This window comes from Kogia breviceps, chromosome 7 (assembly GCF_026419965.1).
Source record: "Kogia breviceps isolate mKogBre1 chromosome 7, mKogBre1 haplotype 1, whole genome shotgun sequence".
Lineage (NCBI taxonomy): Eukaryota > Metazoa > Chordata > Mammalia > Artiodactyla > Physeteridae > Kogia > Kogia breviceps.
The window spans coordinates 97,067,548-97,085,993 of NC_081316.1; the positions used below are offsets into that span (position 1 = coordinate 97,067,548).

The window sequence follows — 18,446 nt, forward strand, 5'->3', positions numbered from 1 at the left end:
ATAACTGATTCACTTTGTTATAAAGCAGAAACTAACACACCATTGTAAAGCAATTATACTCCAATAAATATGTTAAAAAAAATTACAAAAGGAAAAATCTCATTGGTAAAGGCAAATACATAGTAAAGGTAGTACATCAGCCATGTATAAAGCTAGTAGGAGGATTAAAAGACCAAAGTAGTAAAATTATCTATACCTACAATAAGTAGTTAAGGGATACACAAAACCAGAAGATATAAAATATGATGTCAAAAACAATAAATGGGCTTCCCTGGTGGTGCAGTTGTTGGGAGTCCGCCTACCGAAGCAGGGGACACGGGTTCGTGCCCTGGTGCGGGAGGATCCCACGTGCCGCGGAGCGGCTAGGCCCGTGGGCCATGGCCGCTGGGCTTGTGCATCCGGAGCCTGTGCTCCGCAGCAGGAGAGGCCACAGCAGTGAGGGGCCCATGTACTGCAAAAAAACAAAACAAAACAAACAAACAAACAAACAAAACAATAAATGGTGGGCAGGGTGGGGTGGGGAGTGAAAAATGCAGTATTGTTAAAATGCATCTGAACTTAAGAGAGAAGCAACTTAAAATAATCACATATTGCTATGTACAGTGTGGGGGATATAATAAATAGCTATGTAATAGTTATGTAATATAATAACTATGTAATAACTATATATGTTCTTATTGGGACATATAAACTTATTGTGGTGATCATTTAAAAATGTATAGAAATACCAAATTGTGTAATAGGGACTAACATAACTCATAGAAAAATATATCAGGGACTTCCCTGGTGATGTGTGCCACAACTACTGAGCTCACGAGCCACAACTACTGAGCTGACATGCCACAACTACTGAAGCCTGCACGCCTAGGGCCCATGCTCCACAACAAGAGAAGCCACTGCAGTGAGAAGCCCACGCACCACACCAAAGAGTAGCCCCTGTTCGCTGCAATTAGAGAAAGCCTGCCTGCAACAATGAAGACCCAAAGCAGTCAAAAATAAATAAACAAGTAAATAAGAAAAATATATCAGATTTGTGTTTACCAGAGGCAAGGTGTTATGGTAGTGGGAATTGGATGAAGGTGGTCAAAAGGCACAAACTTCCAGTTAATAGATGAATAAGTTCTAGGGATGTAAAGTACAACATGATAAATATAATTAACCCTGCTGTATGTTGTATATGAAAGTTGTTTAGAGTAAATCCTAAGAGTTCTCATCATAAGAAAAACATTTTTTTCTATTTCTTTAATTTGGTATCTATGTGAGATGATGTATGTTCATTAAACTTACTGTGATAATCATTTCATGGTGTATGTAAGTCAAATCATTATGCTGTATACCTTAAACTTATACAGTGCTGTAGTCAATTATATCTCAATAAAACTGAAAGGAAAAAAATTTCAACAAGGTTGTGAATTATCCTTTCTCTGAAACTTAAAACTAACTCCTCACTGATCAAAAGGATTGGCCAGTACTTTAGACACCCCAAAAAGATATTTGTGAACTTCTTTTTTCTGCTGAATAAAAATGAGATTCAATAATGATTTTTTTAAAAAAGCAAATTAGCAAAGTGCTAACTGATTTATATGATTTACAAAGGAGACAGGATAATGGAGGTAAACATTTTTCTCACAAGGAATATATAGAATTTTATTTTAAACTAATAAAGTAATTATTGGAAAGAATAATATTTTAGTACCCCAAATTAAGTATAATTTGGTAGCCTTACAACATATCAGATGGTCACTCTGCTTCGATCCACATCTACTACATAGAGAATGAATTAGAGAAGCGTATTTAGGGATCTGTTGAAGTTATCCTGGCTTGTACTAAGGTGATGGCAGTGGTTATAGAGTGAAAATGGACAGATTAAAATTGTTTTGGAAACAGAATCAAGAGGATTTGCTGATGTTGGTTGTAGGGGATAGGGAAAAGGAGGAATGATGATGCCAAGGTTTTTGGCCTGAACAACTGGGTGGAGGGTGGTTGTTTAAACTGAGATGAGGATGCCTTGGGGAGGTGAGAGAAACACGTTTGAACAAGCAAAAGGCATGGAAATGGCTGTTAAAGAAGAGAGAAGATCGGAAGTTATGTTTTGCATATTGTCGAAGGTAAAAATGTTACTGAGTCCAAGCTTGCTCTGCTTGCCGCACGACAGGCCAATAAATCAGGAGATGAGGTGTTAAGGCAAAGAATACGACTTTATTCAGAAAGTTGGAAGACCGAGAAGATGGCAGAGTAATGTCTCTAAAAAATCATATCGGGGCTTGGATGCTAGTTTCTTTTATAGAACAGAGAGGGGGAGGAGGTGGGTAACTAAAGTAAAAAGGCCATAACTCTTGCAAATATCTCTTGGAATGCCCACCCTCAGGGAGGGGATGTGTCAATTTCTTCTTTCTTGCAGCCATCCACAGGTGTACAGGGTCAGGATACTTCCCTGAACAAAGGCACTTTGGTTTAACATTCAAGCAGAGGGGCAGAGTTCCCTGAGGCAGGCCATTTTGTATAGACAGTATCCTTTTAGTGAACAAAAGCAGCGGAATGCAAAGTTTAAAGAAAGAGAAACAGATCCAACATGGCGTCGGAATTGGCTCTTCTCTGATACAAAAACACCAAGTAAGGAAGTTGATTTTACTCGGGCTATTGCAATGGGGAGAGCACCCCAAATCCAAAGATTAGAGGTAAATCCGTAGGGTGATTTGGCCTGGAAGAATAGCCAAGTTATAGGTGGGGTTGTTATCGAGTCCAAGCTTGCTAGGCTCGCTGCATGACAGGCCAGTAAATCAGGAGATGAGGTGTCCAAAAAACCATCTTATCAGGGTCTGGATGCCAGTTTCTTTTATAGAGCAGAGATGAGGAGGAGGTGAGAAAGTAAAAAGGCCATTTATCTTGCAAAACATCTCCTTTGCATGGCCTACATTGGGGAGGGGATATGTTAATTTATTCTTTTCTGCAGCCATTCATAGGTGGGCAGGGTCAGATTGTCTCCATGTGAGCTAAACAAAGGCACTTTAACATTTAGGCAGAGGGGCAGGGTTCCCTGAGGCAGTCCCTTATGTATGATTATAATAACAAAAGCAACGGAAAAGCAAAGGTTAAAGTCAAAAAACAGATCCAACATGGAGTCAAAATTGGTTCTTCCCTGTTACAGGGTGATGTTGTAACTGAACAGAACCCTCCCCCATATCCTCTGCTATAGCTCTTCTCTGAAGTGTCTAGATAATAGTACATGATGTACATTTTCTGAGTTGTTTTACAGATGCTAAAACCCTCACCAAATGGAAACAGTTAACTACTTGATGACATGAGCATGTAGCCCCCAGTAGGCTACCGATTGATAATATAAACTCTTGTGACACCACCCTGTTACCATCAATCAATCAGAGAATTGTGCCTGAGCTGAACACATACCCTGGGACACCCCTCCCTCACCTTGCCTTTAAAATGCTTTGCTGAAACTCATCCAGGAGTTTGGGCTTTTTGAGCACTAGCTGTCCCTAACTCCTTGCTTGGTGCCCTGAAATAAATGCTTCAATTTTTTTCATCACAACCCAGTGCTAGTAGATTGGTTTTACTGCTGCAGGTGAGCAGACCCAAGTTTGGTTCAGTAATAATTTTACTTTTGGGGTTGTTTTTATAATCAGGGAATCTCTATATCTAGAGAATAGTTCAGCTAATCATTTATGAGACCAAGAATGTGAATTTGGAGGGTCTGTGTCTGGCCTTATCACGGGTAAATGAGAGAGTCACTTGTGAGTGAGTCTTCAGGGAGTCATGAGAAAGAATGGACAATCTAAGTCATATGGAGAAAGGTCTTTCTTTGTAGTAAGCAGTTTCTGGAAAACAAAGTTTGGTAGGGGGGATTACCTGTCACTGTTTTCTAGGAGCACAGGGCTCATGTAAAGTTCAACACTGTCAGTATGTTATACTTGAGATATTTGTGAGATCCCAAGTAGAGATGGAAAGCAGGTGGCTGGATACATGAGTCAGGAATCTAGGAGAGAGGTTCAAGGCTGGAAATATATATTTTAAAGTTCTCAGCATTATAGGTGATATTTAACACTATGGGACTTGGTATGATCACTAAAGGAGAAATTGTATATACAGAAAAGAGGGTCTAAGATAGAGGTCCAAGGAACTATAACCATAAATGTTAAGTAGAGGAGAAGGGCACAATATGAGAGAGATATAACCATGATGTGGGAAACAGGACAGTTTGGTGTCATGGAGGCCAAGAGAGGAGAGCCTTTCAGGAAAGGGAAAATGGAGAAGTGCACTGAAAGATGCAGAGAATTAAAATCAGGGCAGTGACCATTAAAACTGATGAGGGAATTAAAGGAAGGATTCTTTTCTTTTAAGATGAAAGATGCTTCTGAACATGTTTTTTATGCTGATGGGAATAAAACAGGAGAGAGGGTAAAATAACTGATGATACAAAAGAGGTGGGTGATGGCTAGTTCTTGAGATGGGATCTAGAATACAAGTAGAAGTACTGGGCTGGAGGAGGGGCCTGGCCAATAATACAGTAAGAGAAAGGGATTAAAAGATGGAAGGACAGAAGTTTGAAGATTTCATGGGAGAAGAAAAGAAAGATGCCATTTATTTTTGCAATGAAGTATGGATGGAGGTATTCCACTACGCAGGAGGAAGGGGAGTAAGAGGTTATGAAATGAAATAGGTGTACAAGGGAATGGAGTGGAAGAGCAAGCCCACCAGAGAAAAATAGGACAGGATTGTTGGGTAGTGTTAAGTTCCCATTTGAGGTCTGAGTTTGAGGTCTGAGTTTAAAGAGAAACCACTCAACCTGGTTTGGGGCTTTTGTCCAGCAATGTTCAGCTACTTGGGTGTAGGCATGAAGAAGACAGAGAGGATTTATTGAAGGTTGTGATTTTATTACTTATGTACAACAGAGGAGAAAAGGGGCTAGGTTGTTGTAGATATTTTCAAGAAAGTGATTACATAACATGTATAAATTAGACAGAGGGAATTTCACTCCTAACCTTGTCCTATGGGTGGAAACCTTAGGATGTTTCTCTTCCGTTTCATAAGTTGCTAGTGGGGATTTCACTTCCTTATCTCCCCATCCCCCAGTCACCCATCTTGTCCAGGGTCCCACTTTCTGGAGATGGAAGTGGAGCTTAGGAGTGTTTGGGGCCATGGAAGAGGAAGTCATACAAATATAGTCCCATGGGCTGAGCAGACTTAAGGTGATTGCTTTTATGCAATATGGAGAAGGCAGCTGCCTCTGAGACACCCTCTCCCAAGAAAGGCAAGTAATACACCCGTCATCACTGGCAAGGTGTGGCATCCTCTGTCACAGCAAAGAAGGATCTTCTGGATTAGGAATAAGGATAGAAACTGATATAGGGATACAGTTCAATTCCAGTTACAGTTAGGCTTAGGGTTGGGTTTAGGGCTGGATTTGTGGGTCTTCCTGGTGCCAGGCAATGGTACAGTCTTTCGAGGTGAACTCTTCTTTTTCTCCATGTAGTACCCAAAGGTCTAGGAAGCCCCAATAGCCAACTTCCTCCCTCTCCCACTCCAAAATCTTGAAAACCCTTGATGCCCCATCTAGTTTTTCACCAGTTCTTTGTTTATTGATTAAACTTTACATACTACCTTTATATGCACAAAGCTTTGTTTTTTGCTTCTCACAAATGAAAAGCTTTGACTTTATAGCTATTGTGTCAAAAATGAACTTCAAGAGCCATTTTGGAAGTAACAATCTCAAACATCCTGGATGCAACAGGTGCTTTAGGGTCTGCCAGTCTTGTTTGGATTTCTATAATGAAGTGTGAAAAAAATAAGCACAAACATATTTTTCAGAGATTTATATCATACAGCTGAGTGGGGAAAAAATGTTCAAGAGTATATTTTTTTTAATTTTTAAATTTAATTCATAAGAAATTTATTATAATTGTGGTTGTCTCTGAGTAAGGGAGAATGGATGCCTGAGGGACTGTGGAGGAAGGGGGCCTGTTAAAATAAATTTCCCACAACACTGCATTATGAAAAATTTCAAACATATAGACAGGCTGAAAGATTTTACATAGAGAACACTAGTAAACCCACCCCCAGATTCTGTCATTAACATTTTTGCTATACTTGCTTTGTCCCCTTTCTATGCAACCATCAATCCATTTTATTAGGACCTCCCTGGTGATCCAGTCATTAAGACTCCGCGCTCCCAATGCAGGGGGCTCAGGTTCAATCCCTGGTCAGGGAACTAGCCTGCATGCTGCATCTAAAGATCCTGTGTGCTGCAACTAAGACCCGGCTCAGCCAAATAAAATAATTAAATAAATATTTTTTAAAATCCATTTTTTTGGGATACATTTCAAAGCAAATAGTAAACATAAGTTATCCCTAAATTCTTCAGCATGAATATCATTAACTAAACTCAAATATTGTTTACTCTTTTTTCTTTAAAATGAGATGCAAAAATCTTAAGGGTACACTGGCTGAGTTCTGACAAATGCATACACCTGAATAACCCAAATACCTACCACAATACAGAACATTAAATTACCCCAGGAAGAGGAAGGAGGCTTACTTTTAACTGTATTCCTTTTAGCACCTTCTGAATTTTATATTATGTGCTTCTGTTCTCTATCTTTAAACAAATTAAATATTTAAGCATTTAAAATATTTAAACATTTTAATAATGATGGCTTATAGAGTCTAAACTGGATGAGGAAGAAAGTGAAAACAGGAGGGGATGATAGGTAACAAGGAAGTTGTTGGGTTAATGGAAAGAAGAACTCATTTGAGATCAGACTTTTGTAGCTGTGGTGTTTCCAGAACAAGCGAGTTGAGAGAAAGGAATGTCTTGTTAGACAGTGGGATATTTGAAACTGTTTTCAAAAGTAGTCGTAAGTTCAGAGCGTGATCATGGGAATAGTACTATCATAGGATAGTAGTCCCCTCCAAACCATATGCTCTAAACTGCACGTTGTATTTTACCCTTGCAGTATTTACCACAACTCCAATTAAGCAACATTTGGTTTGTATAACTATGCTTAATATCTAGCTCCCTTATTAGACTGTAAACTCCAAGAGGGCAGAGGTCTTGTCTGTCTCATTTAATCCTATATTTCCAGTGCCTAGTACATAATAGGTACTCAAACAAGTATTAAATACTTAATTGGATTCTTTAAGCAGGGTCATTAATTTATGAATTAATTCAATTGTTATATCACAGTTTGTCACCTAACTTTTTTTTTTATGGTACATAAAGTTGGTTATAATTCAATCAACTTACACTTTAAATTAAGCAGTACAGTTGGACTAGGGTTGAAGACAACCCAGTTTCACTGGAAAAGGGAACCATAATTATATAAAGTTTATTCTGGACTAGGCCTTTTCTCTGACCCAGCTGTGACCTTGACCAGAGAGAAGCCTCCATTTTCTCATCTGTAGAACAAAGATGACCTCTAAGAATCATCCCTATGTTGACATTCTGGCAGGACATTACAGGCCTAGTGGCTCTGAATCCTTGTTCTACCACATAGTCATTGTTTAATCATGCCTAGATTACTCTCTAATAAATCACTGTAAAATGTGGGGTAACTAGGTGGCATGATTGTGCTGATTTAATGAGATAGTACAAAAGTTTTCTAAATTACCCTTCTCCTATTCACTACACAGTAGTTAGAATGATCATGTTGGAATGGGAGTTTGATCATACCACTCCCCTCTTCACAAGCCTGCAATGATTGCCCATCTCACTCAGAATAAAAGCCTGTCTTTACTGTGGTCCACGAGGCCCTATAAGCCATTATGCTCTTCTTACTCTCTCTGCTCTGAACATACCAACCTTCTTACTGTTCCTCTGACACTCTGGTCAACTTGCCACCTGTGTTTTCCCCTATTTGGAATGCTCTTCTCCTGCATATGTCCTGGCCTTCTCCCTCATCTCTTTCAAGTCTTTTTGCTCAAATGCCATCTTCTCAGTGAGACCTACTTGGATCTCTCTATTTAAAACTGCAAACTAGGGACTTCCCTAGTGGCGCAGTGGTTAAGAATCTGCCTGCCATTGCAACAGACATGGTTCAATCCCTGGTCTGGCCACATGCCTTGGAGCAACTAAGCCTGTGTGCCACAACTACTGAGCCCACGTGCTACAACTACTGAAGCCCACGTGCCTAGAGCCCGTGCTCTGCAACAAGAGGAGCCACTGCAATGAGAAGCCTGTGCACCACAATGAAAAGTAGTCCCTGCTCGCCCCAACTAGAGAAAGCCCGGACACAGCAATGAAGACCCAATCCAGCCAAAAAAAAAAAAACCCCTTCAAACTTCATTACCTTTCCCTGCTTTATTTTACCCTATAGCTCTTATTTATTTCTGTACTTCTCTTATTTATTTCTAACATATTATGTGTCAATGAACACAGTTTGGAAACGTGTGTAATACAATACTAGATTGTAGGTTCTATATATAGAGTATATTCTATATAGAGTATATTCTATATATAGAGTATATTCTCTTTCTTCTCCCAGTGGTTTGAGGTCTGAAGGGATAAAGCTTAGGGGTTTATGGCTTAGGATATTCTAGGATAATGTGCCTTCAGGTAATCCAAGATTTATATTCATTACCTGAACAACCTCTTATAGGTTATTTCAGTGCCAGTCACTCTTGAGTAGAAATATTAATAGTTGACACTTTCGTGCATGCATTCATTCATTCATGCAAACAAATATTTAGTGGGTGCCTTCTATGTGCCCTTTCTTCTTGGAGGCAGCTATTACAAGCATTTCATTCGGGAATCCCCCGAGGTGCGGGATGAGGGAATACGTCTAGTCCCGCCAGCAGAGGGCGTGCTTTCGCACTCTCCGCAGCCTCCCGGCCCACGAGGCTTTCAGGCTCCCACGCTCGCTCCCTAGCGCGGCTCCGCCCGCCGCATCACGTGACTCGGCCACCGAACCAGAGCTGCAGGGCCCAAGCCGGGCTAAGTTCGTTGCTGGTGGCCTCTGCGGGTGCAACCACAAAGGCTAATCCGAAGGAGTGGGGAGGCTCGCGAAGTCGATGCTTCCTCTTCCAATTCAGGTCGGCTCCCGTTTACCTTCTCACCATTCGCCGTTGCTATATTCCTGAGCGTTTGCATGAGCTCTTTCGCGTGGGGAGGCTTCGGTGACCATGTAGGGGGAAAAAGTGAGGAAGCTCCAGGTGCCTGGGACGAGGTCACCGCTGTTGGCACGGCTCCCCGGCTCTCCCCACGTCTCCATTGCGGGCCGGTAGCCCCGTCAGCCCAGGTGGAAACTCCGGCCTGCAGTTGTGGCCTGGCAAGGAGCACCACGAAATCTCGCGCCGTCTCGCGAGAGTCTAAGTTGAAGGAACATGGCGACGTCTAATCTGTTAAAGGTAAGACCCTCAGTCCAGCTTGGTTTTTCCCCCGGGGGTGCTGGGTTCATCTCTTAGGGAATGGCTCGGCCCAGGTTCAGCGGCAAAATGTGGGAGTGTTCAGGGGTTGCCTACCGGAAGGGAAGCCAGGGAGGCTGCCGCCGAGGACCGGAACGCGGGTCTCCGGCCTTGGGGTGGAGAGGCCCAGGTTGTCCCTCCTCTTGCCGGTAGACCTGTGTGTGAAAGGCCCTGCCGAGGGCTGGAGGGGAGCAGTGCTTTCAAGGGACCAGCTCTGGCCTGGGGCCGCAGAAGAAGGGTGTTGTCGGGTCCTGAAGGATAGGGCAGTTAGTATTCTTGGGGTCTCAGTTTCTTCTGAAGCGAGAGCCTAAAGCGCATAAAAGGAAAATCCAAGAAAATGTTCCCTAACAGGTTTTAATGACTGGACCCCCACCTCCTCAATTTCTGTTCTCATTCTGCCTGCATGAAATTACAAGTCAGACAGCAGTGCCCGTCGCCCCACTCCCTGCCTTATCTGCATGCTACTCTTTCCCTCATATTCTCCATTTCTTAAGTTCATATTTTACCCTTTGTTCCTTAGGAAACTGTTCCTCAACCCCATTACAGCACACAACCAGATGATAACTGCGGAAGCACTACCATCGTTTTATGGCTTAGGATAGTTGCCTTGTCAAAGAAAACGGTTAAACTTAGTTTTATGTATTTGGGATAACAGGGGAAATGTAGGCCCAGAGAGGCAGATTCTCTACCATGAGTTAAAAAGTTTGGAGGAGAAGGAGGAAGACACGCACTAGTTTCTGGTATGCTGTCTTTGTAATAGGAACCTTTTGCCTTAAAAGTATTGACTGAAATGGGGGTAGTGATTAGCTCAGGGAACATAAATACAAAAGATGAACTACTCCTCCCTCAAACCCATCAGTAGGCCTTCAGACAGTGGGGATCGATAATAGAATACAAAATATATTAAAATTTAATGTAACCTCACTCATGTCTTCTTTACACTACTACACTGTTAGCTACACTGTTAACTGTTTAATACATGGGACTGTCTCCTAAAATGTAGACCTAATTTTACTAATTTAAGAGGCAATGTGTCTTTTAAAAGGGGGAGGGACCTCGAACTAGACTGAATTTCAGCCACTTAGAAGCTGTATGACTTTGGGCAAGTTTCTAAACCTCTCCGTGCCTGAGCTTCTTCATCAATACAGTGGAATTATCAATAGCACCTATTTCATAGGAGCATTGTGAAGATTGAGTTAATATATGTAAAATCTTAAAGCAGTGACTGGAACTTAATTAGTACCCAATACACATAAATTGCTAGAGTTACTATTTCTGCTGCTTCTCTAAGAAAACAAATTCATGGGAATTGAGTAACCCATTCTCTATTCTTCTTTTATAACAGTATAGCAAAGCTCTAATGTGTTAATTCATAAAGAAAACTTTAACTTGTTAATTCAGAAAGACTCCTGTTAATGCATTCGTGTATTTACATAAGCAGTAGTGTATGTTATTAATTGAAATGTGTTTAAGAAGTAATTGAATTCCTTATTCTTTGTGAATTTTTGACTTGATTACCTGGATAGCAAGGTCTTTTTTCCTCCCAGATTTCTCTCTCAGAAAAGAGGGAGTCACTTTATTCTACTCCATACAAAGCCTTACAAAGGATTGTTTGGAGGAGATATAAGTATGAAGCTACTTCAGTCAATACTAGTAAATGGTTACCTTGTAGAGATTGTGAATCGACATCTATAGCACACACCTACCTATAGAATGAAAAAACTGCCTGAATGTCTAGAAATCGGCACTTAGGACTTAGGTTAAAAAGATCGTAATTCAAACAGTTCTGTAACTCAAATAAATTTTATAAATGAAAGGAAAGTGATAATGCTTTCACAAACTGGTAAAAGACTCAGTCTCTTTAGTGAACATGAAGAGATGCCAAAGATACACTGGAAAATTTTCAACAAAATTACTTAACGAAATGTTGAAAAGGGGGAAAAAGAATTTCTAAATATTTTATATAGTATGTGATTTTAAATACGTACAACTAACATAATAAAGTGGATATTATAAGTAGACATTTGATTCTTTTATCTGTATCACCAAAAGTTTATGTATTCAAGGTGGCCAGAAAACCGTTTTTTTTTCTTTTTTCTCTCCTCATTGTGGGGTGAGAGGCTGGGGAGGAATTGCCTTGTGTTTATACATTTAGAAGTAGTTAATTAAAAAGTGGGGAAGTTTGTCTTCTTGGAGAAATGCAGTAAGATCCTAACAGAATTCATAGGATCATTTAAATTCAAGTCTGGAGGAGGGTGTGGGAGAGGAATGGTGTGGGAGTTTGGGGTTAGCAGATGCAAACTAGTATATAGAGAATGGATAAACAACAAGGTGCTACTCTATAGCACAGGAAACTGTATTCAATATCCTGTGGTAAACCATAATGGAAAAGAATATGAAAAAGAATGTGTGTGTGTGTGTGTGTGTGTATATATATATATATATGTATATATAAAACTGAAGTACTTTGCTGTACAGTAGAAATGAACACAACATTGTAAATCAACTGTACTTCAATTTAAATAAATAAATAAATTCAAGTCTGGTAGTACCTTGAATAGAGATAGAGCTGGCTGGGGAGTGGCCAAATTAGCCTCATTTCTTTTTTTGACAGGATTAATAGGTTAGTTCATTAGACAAATGCCTTAGACATTGTGCTGTTAGATTTCATCAGAGCATATTTGACAGAATTATCATGTCTTATGGTCAAAATGGAGGGATGTGGGCTAGATGAGAATACAGTTAGAATTTGATTATCAGGTAAACAGCTGTACCTGAAGAATGATGAGTAATAAATCATCAACCCTGAAGTGAGGCCTTTAGTGTCCTGTTGTAAAAATATGTTCTCTTCCTGTGTACCAGTACCCTGGTGGGAGTTAAGTTTATTGAATTTGTGGATGAAGAGTTTGAAGGGATAGCTAATATGTTTATGAAAGATAACAAGGTTCAGAACTTTGCTATGAAACTTGAAAGTCAGAACACAATGCGATAAAACCACCTACTTATTTCATATTGGAATTTGATTGTAATAATAATTATATTTACTAAAGTAAGTGGGCTATTGCTGGGTTTTGGAAATCTTTTGGATATACAAATATTTGTGTTGTACAATTTGACATATACAGTTATCAGTTGCTTGGGGGTTTATATCTCCCAAAACGTTTCAGTATTACTACTTTTAAGTTTGCTGTTTTAACATATAATTCTCCTTGTTCCTTTACTTTTGCTGTTACCATCTAGGCCTTCAGTGCACATTTTCTTCATTTCCAAGTGATTATCCTATTCCAAATAGCTGTTGTTGAAATCCTATTTTGTTAAGCCTAACTCTGTTTAATTCTTAGCACATTACTTTATCCAGCTGTTTGAATGCCCTTTCTTGGTCGGTAATACCACAGCCTTTTCTAGTTTCCCCTATATTCTCCTCTTTTCCAAGGCACCTGCTACATTGCCTCCTTACACTTGTTCTTGTTCAGCCTTCTTTTTCCCTCCAGGACTTAGCAGCATGTCCCCTGTTATTTTGTTTCAGTCTCCTTTATTCTCACTTCTATGAGGATAAGAAAGTTCACGTATCCCCCTCATATAAACTTAACCTGTACTCTGCTTTGGCTTCAAACCTCTGCCCTTTTCTCTCTTTCCGTTCACTGTCATAGTTCTTAGAAAAGCAGCCCCCAGTTGCTTCTTTTATAATTCTTCACCTTTTTCCTTAATTTATTATGACTTGGCTCTCCCCGTACCCCCACCCAATTATATTAAAACTGTCAGTCTCGGGCTTCCCTGGTGGCGCAGTGGTTGGGAGTCCGCCGGCCGATGCGGGGGGCGCGGGTTCGTGCCCTGGTCCAGGGTGTCCCGCGTGCAGCGGAGCGGCTGGGCCTGTGGGCCGTGGCGGCGGGGCGCAGCAGTGGGAAGGCCCGCGTACCGCAAAAAATTAACAAACAAAAAAAAAACCTGTCAGTCTCAGGATCACTAGCAACCTCCTGATTGCCAAAGGAGATTCTCCCCTGATACAATCATCCTCTATTCTGATATTGTTGCTTGCTTGCTACTTAATGCTTCCCTTTTGGTTTTATGCCATTCTCTCCTTGGTTTCCTATCCCTCAAATCTCATGTGTTTTTCACCTCTTCTCCTCAGTATAATTATTTCTCTGGATTTAATCTTCATCCTTTTTCTGTCTTTGTACTTTTTTTTTTCTGGGTCAGTCTTAACTCCCATGATTTCACTATTTTTATCTCTTAACTCTGATCTGAGGACTAGACCAAAACACAGTGCTGACCATTTCACTTTCCAACTCATTTTTAAAAAAAATATTTATTTATTTATTTGGTTGCTCCAGGTCTAAGTTGCGGCAGGCAGGCTCACTCCTTAGTTCCGGCTCCAGGGCTCCTTAGTAGCAGCTTGCCGGCTCTTTAATTGCAGCATGTGGGCTCCTTAGTTGCGGCATGCATGCGGGATCCAGTTCCCTGACCAGGGATCGAACCTGGGCCCCCTGCATTGGGAGTGGATTCTTATCCACCGCGCCACCAGGGAAGTCTCGCTCATATACCTTTGATAGTTCAAGTTCTTTGAGATCTTTCTAGCTGGGTCTTCTCCCTAATACCTCTCTCCTCCCTCTACCCGCCTTCTCCCTCTCTCTTCCTCTCTCTCCCTCTCTCTCTCTCTCTCTCTCTCTCACACACACACACACACACACACACACACACACACACACCCACCTCTACCTGGCTGGTTACTTCTTGATTTACTGCATACTAGAGTCTTCAAGACTTTTTATGTTTGCTGTTTCTTTTTTTTTTTTTTTTTTTAATATTTATTTATGAGCATGCGGCCTTTTCTCTAGTTGCGGTGTGTCGGTTTTCTCTCCCTAGTTGTGGTGCATGGGCTCCAGGGCACGTAGGCTCTGTAGTTGTGGCACTCAAGCTCTCTTGTGCGAGCTCAGTAGTTGTGGTATGCGGGCTTAGTCGCCCTGTGGCATGTGGGATCTTAGTTCCCCGACCAGGTATTGAACCCGTGTCCCCTGAATTGGAAGGTGGATTCTTTATCACTGGACCACCAGGGAAGTCCCTGTTTGCTGTTTCTCCTGTCAGGAATCCCGCCCTCAGTATTAGCCTGTCAAAATCCTAGTTAGTCATCAAGACCCAGGCTAGATACCTCCTTTCTTCGTCTTTTTTTTTTTTTTTTTTTTTGCGGTATGCGGGCCTCTCACTGTTGTGGCCTCTCCCGTTGCGGAGCACAGGCTCCGGACGCACAGGCTCAGCGGCCATGGCTCACGGGCTTAGTTGCTCCACGGCATGTGGGATCTTCCCGGACCAGGGCACGAACCCGTGTCTCCTGCATCGGCAGGCGGATTCTCAACCACTGCGCCACCAGGGAAGCCCTCTTCGTCTTTTTAAAAAAAATTTTTTAATATGTATTTATTTATTTGGCTGTGCCGGGTCTTAGTTGCGGCATGCAGAATCTCCATTGCCGTGTGCGAGATCTTTAGTTTCAGCATGCGGGATCTAGTTCCCTGAGCAGGGATTGAACCTGGGCACCCTGCATTGGGAGCGCAGAGTCTTAACTGCTGAACCACCAGGGAAGTCCCCCTCCTTTCTTTTTAGTGCTCTCATTTGGAATTTAATTGTTGCTTACTCTGCACAGGCATAGCACTGCATCAATCTCTTCTAGCACTTAACATTTTGCCTTCTGTATTACAGGATATATTTACATATATATCTAACTCCCTTTCTAGATTGTAAGCACTAGTTTAGGGACTTTATAATCCGTTGATGCTTTAACCATTTAGCGCAGTGATTACTCATGGTAGGTGCTCCATAAATGAGTGATAGTTGATTGAAAAGAGAAGTCTAGTGCATGAATTGTAGATGCTCAGTAAATGAGTGTTGATTGGTTAAAGGGAGGAATTTTCTGCCTTTATTCGCTTCTGAGTAGATCTAGAGAGGGGGGAGAGGGAAGTAGAGGTATAAACCAACCCACAAGGCAATCCAAACTTAAACTGAAATATGAAGGACACTGCTTTTTTCAGTGGAAACTTTTTTACCCTTTGAGAGGAAAGAAAATGGAAATACAAAGGAGTGGTTCAAAGTGTGTGTAGAATTTATTTTTTATTTAAATAATTTTATAGACACGTGCAAGGCACCGGCATGCAAAGATAATGCAGAACAATGTCCATGCTCTTTGGGAATTAACCAGATACTACAGGAGATAAAAAAGTACTAATGATTTGTTTTAAGGCAAGAACTTTAGCAGTGCTACCATGTGTTATATTGGTCCCTCATAGACACAGGAGATCACTTCTGGTGGGATGATCAAGGAAAGTTTTATGGAGAAAGCATTGGAGCTGGATTTTGAAGAATGGGTAGACTTTTTGTAGGTGATGATTAGGGGAAAATTTGGTAGAACATGCTTGGCAAAGAATATGGATGTGATACCAAGATTTGAATAGTGTCAGTGAATGTGGTTAAGATATACAACTGGATGATTCTTTTTAATGTCTATTTAAACATAAATGTGAGAGCCTTATTTAGAACCTAACTTTTCATTGGGTTGATGGAAATTGCCCTTTTGAATGGACATCTAAGAGGAATGTGATCCTTAGGGCCACCTTCCTTCACTCCACTGGCCTGTCCTAGAGACCTGGTTACATTGACACTCACAGCCGAGGGAGAAAACCAATTCGAAGGTGTGTATATTGGCCATCACTAGAGGTGGGAGTGAGAATAGAGGACTAAATCATCACTTACTATAAAACTGTGATAAATATAAATGTGAAAATCTTTCATGTTCTGTGAAAATATAAATGAGTGAGCAGTTACCATAATCTGGAGGTGATATATGTTAATTAAAGCTACTAACAGGAAGTGACAGTTTAAGATACACTTTAGAGATCAGTCATTTATCAATGGATTAGAAGAGAGGAACTTCAGACTGCAGTAGAGTTTCAAGAGGACAGTAGGCATCCATCTGGTGCACAGAGAAGAAGGGTGGAAAAGAGAGACAGACAGGTGTTTCATATTAGGTATTTTGTTAGGGTCCTAGTGAATCTAAGTTGTATCACAGAAAGTCATGGCTCTTGCCTTGGTATAGTAATAGAGTAGATTGGTGCCTGATAGGCTCTGTAAACAAGTAAACAAGTTATAGCTCAGGTTAAAACATTGGTCATTATACATGGAGTACATAGAGGTAAGTAACGTCAAGGATATTTGATCTGTATAACTGGGCTTGTTCATTCCACAGATACGTTAGTGTCCACTCTGTGCTGAATCCTATTCTAAGTGTCAGTGATACAGCAGTGAATACGACAGACAAGGTCCCTAGTGTTTGGAGCTTATATGCTAATGCGTAAATATTAACACCAAAGAAATAAGTTAACACATTGGGAAGTTTTTATAGTAATGAGGTCTGTGATGAAAACAGTATAATCAAGAGTGTTCAGAAGATGGTGCCACTATTTTACTTACTTATTTACAGCAGAAAATAATTTTTTCCCCTAAATACAGCTTTCAATTATGTTCTGTTGAATTTTCCTTCCCTGCTATTTGATGACATTTCAGCCAGATGCCACAGCTTTCTGTTTTTTTTTAAAAAGTACTGTTTAGGGAATTCCCTGGAGGTCCAGTGATTAGGACTCCATGCTTCCACTGCGGGAGGCTCGGGTTCATTCCCTGGCTGGGGAACTAAGATCCTGCAAGCCGAGCGGTGCAGCCAAAAATTTTAAAAAGTACTGTTTAGTCTGAATTAAAATTTCATTCTCATAGCCAATCAAAGTGACTGTCCTACCTACTCAAGACCTTGGCTCTGGATCTGCAGAAAGGAAAAGGGAATGACGTTCTTCTTAGTTTGGCTTGGGAAGGCCTCTCTGAGGTGACAGTGACAGTGAGACCCAAGTGATCTACTTTCTAGGCAAAGGTCTGAGGTGCAGTGGTGAGCTTGGCATATTTGAGTAACACCTTTAAAAAGGTGGTGTGGCTGGAACATTGAGAATTGCCAGTATTCAAATATATACTGTAGTTTTGTGGTTCTTTTGGTTAATGGGGATTGCAAATGTGGTTTTAAATCACATAACTTGGAGCACTAGTGGCTCATAGAGATTATGGGAACCCACACATTCAAATAGCCAACCTCATAATTTACACCAAAGACCTAAAATATACAAATTGGTTTCCCTTTGAAAGTTATTAGAATGCCATCATTGGATATAATCCATAATCAATAGACTAGGAACTGTGCAGCGGCATGCGGGATCTTAGTTCCCCGACCAGGGATTGAACCCGTGCCCCTTGCAGTGGAAGCTCGGAGTCCTAACCACTGGACTGCCAGGGAATTTCTGACTGAGAACTTCAAAGAAGGAACAAATACAAATCTTAAACAACTAAATTCCTTGTGTCGTGGTAAAATATTATGGGCATGAAAGAATACAGGTGACAAAATAATTGCTATCAATTTTGAGTATTATTATTTCTTGTCTTGCTTACAACTTGGCCTTTAACTTTTTTGTACTTTTGTCATCATGAAGATGTAGCAAGAAGACCTACAGCAATAATAACTACATTCTTTGTTTCCTTTTAAATATGCAACATTTGACATCATTATAAAATATTGTAGTAATATTGTTCCCACAATTTGATGGGGTATGTTTTGTCCTGTAGTATAGGGATTTCTGGACATTTTCAGGGCAAACTAATAGGTCAATATTTGTATTATATTGTTGCAAAGTAAGTGAGTAATTTAAAAATGCCTCTATTACTTTTAAAACGTTTTGCAAGCCAGTAGGGTTTTCTGTTTCTCATGTGTTTATTTAAGCACTCCTGTTTTTTAACATAGTACCAAATTTTATATTTACACATAAGCAATTATACATCTACTCTTTCTTGGGATCAAGTAACATGGAATTGTTGTAGATGAATTCATTGCTTGAAAAAACACTTTTGAATTTCAGTGGGAGGTGTGCAGATTTTTAAAGCAATGATATATTCTAGAAAGATCTGTACAGCATCTTTCATTACTGGCCTATAACACCTCCCTCCACTCCAATAAT

General features: G+C 40.6%; 1 protein-coding gene across 2 annotated transcripts in view; it reads left to right on the forward strand.

The window, feature by feature from the left end:
• Nucleotides 1-8,870: 8,870 nt before the first annotated feature.
• The window catches only part of CUL5 (cullin 5), a 130,522-nt gene continuing 120,946 nt past the window's right edge, over nt 8,871-18,446 (forward strand). For both annotated transcript variants that reach the window (XM_059070358.2, XM_059070357.2), the window contains exon 1: nt 8,871-9,357. In XM_059070358.2, coding sequence (XP_058926341.2) covers nt 9,334-9,357 — 24 coding nt within the window. In that variant the 5' untranslated portion in view covers nt 8,871-9,333. The remainder of the gene's footprint in view (nt 9,358-18,446) is intronic.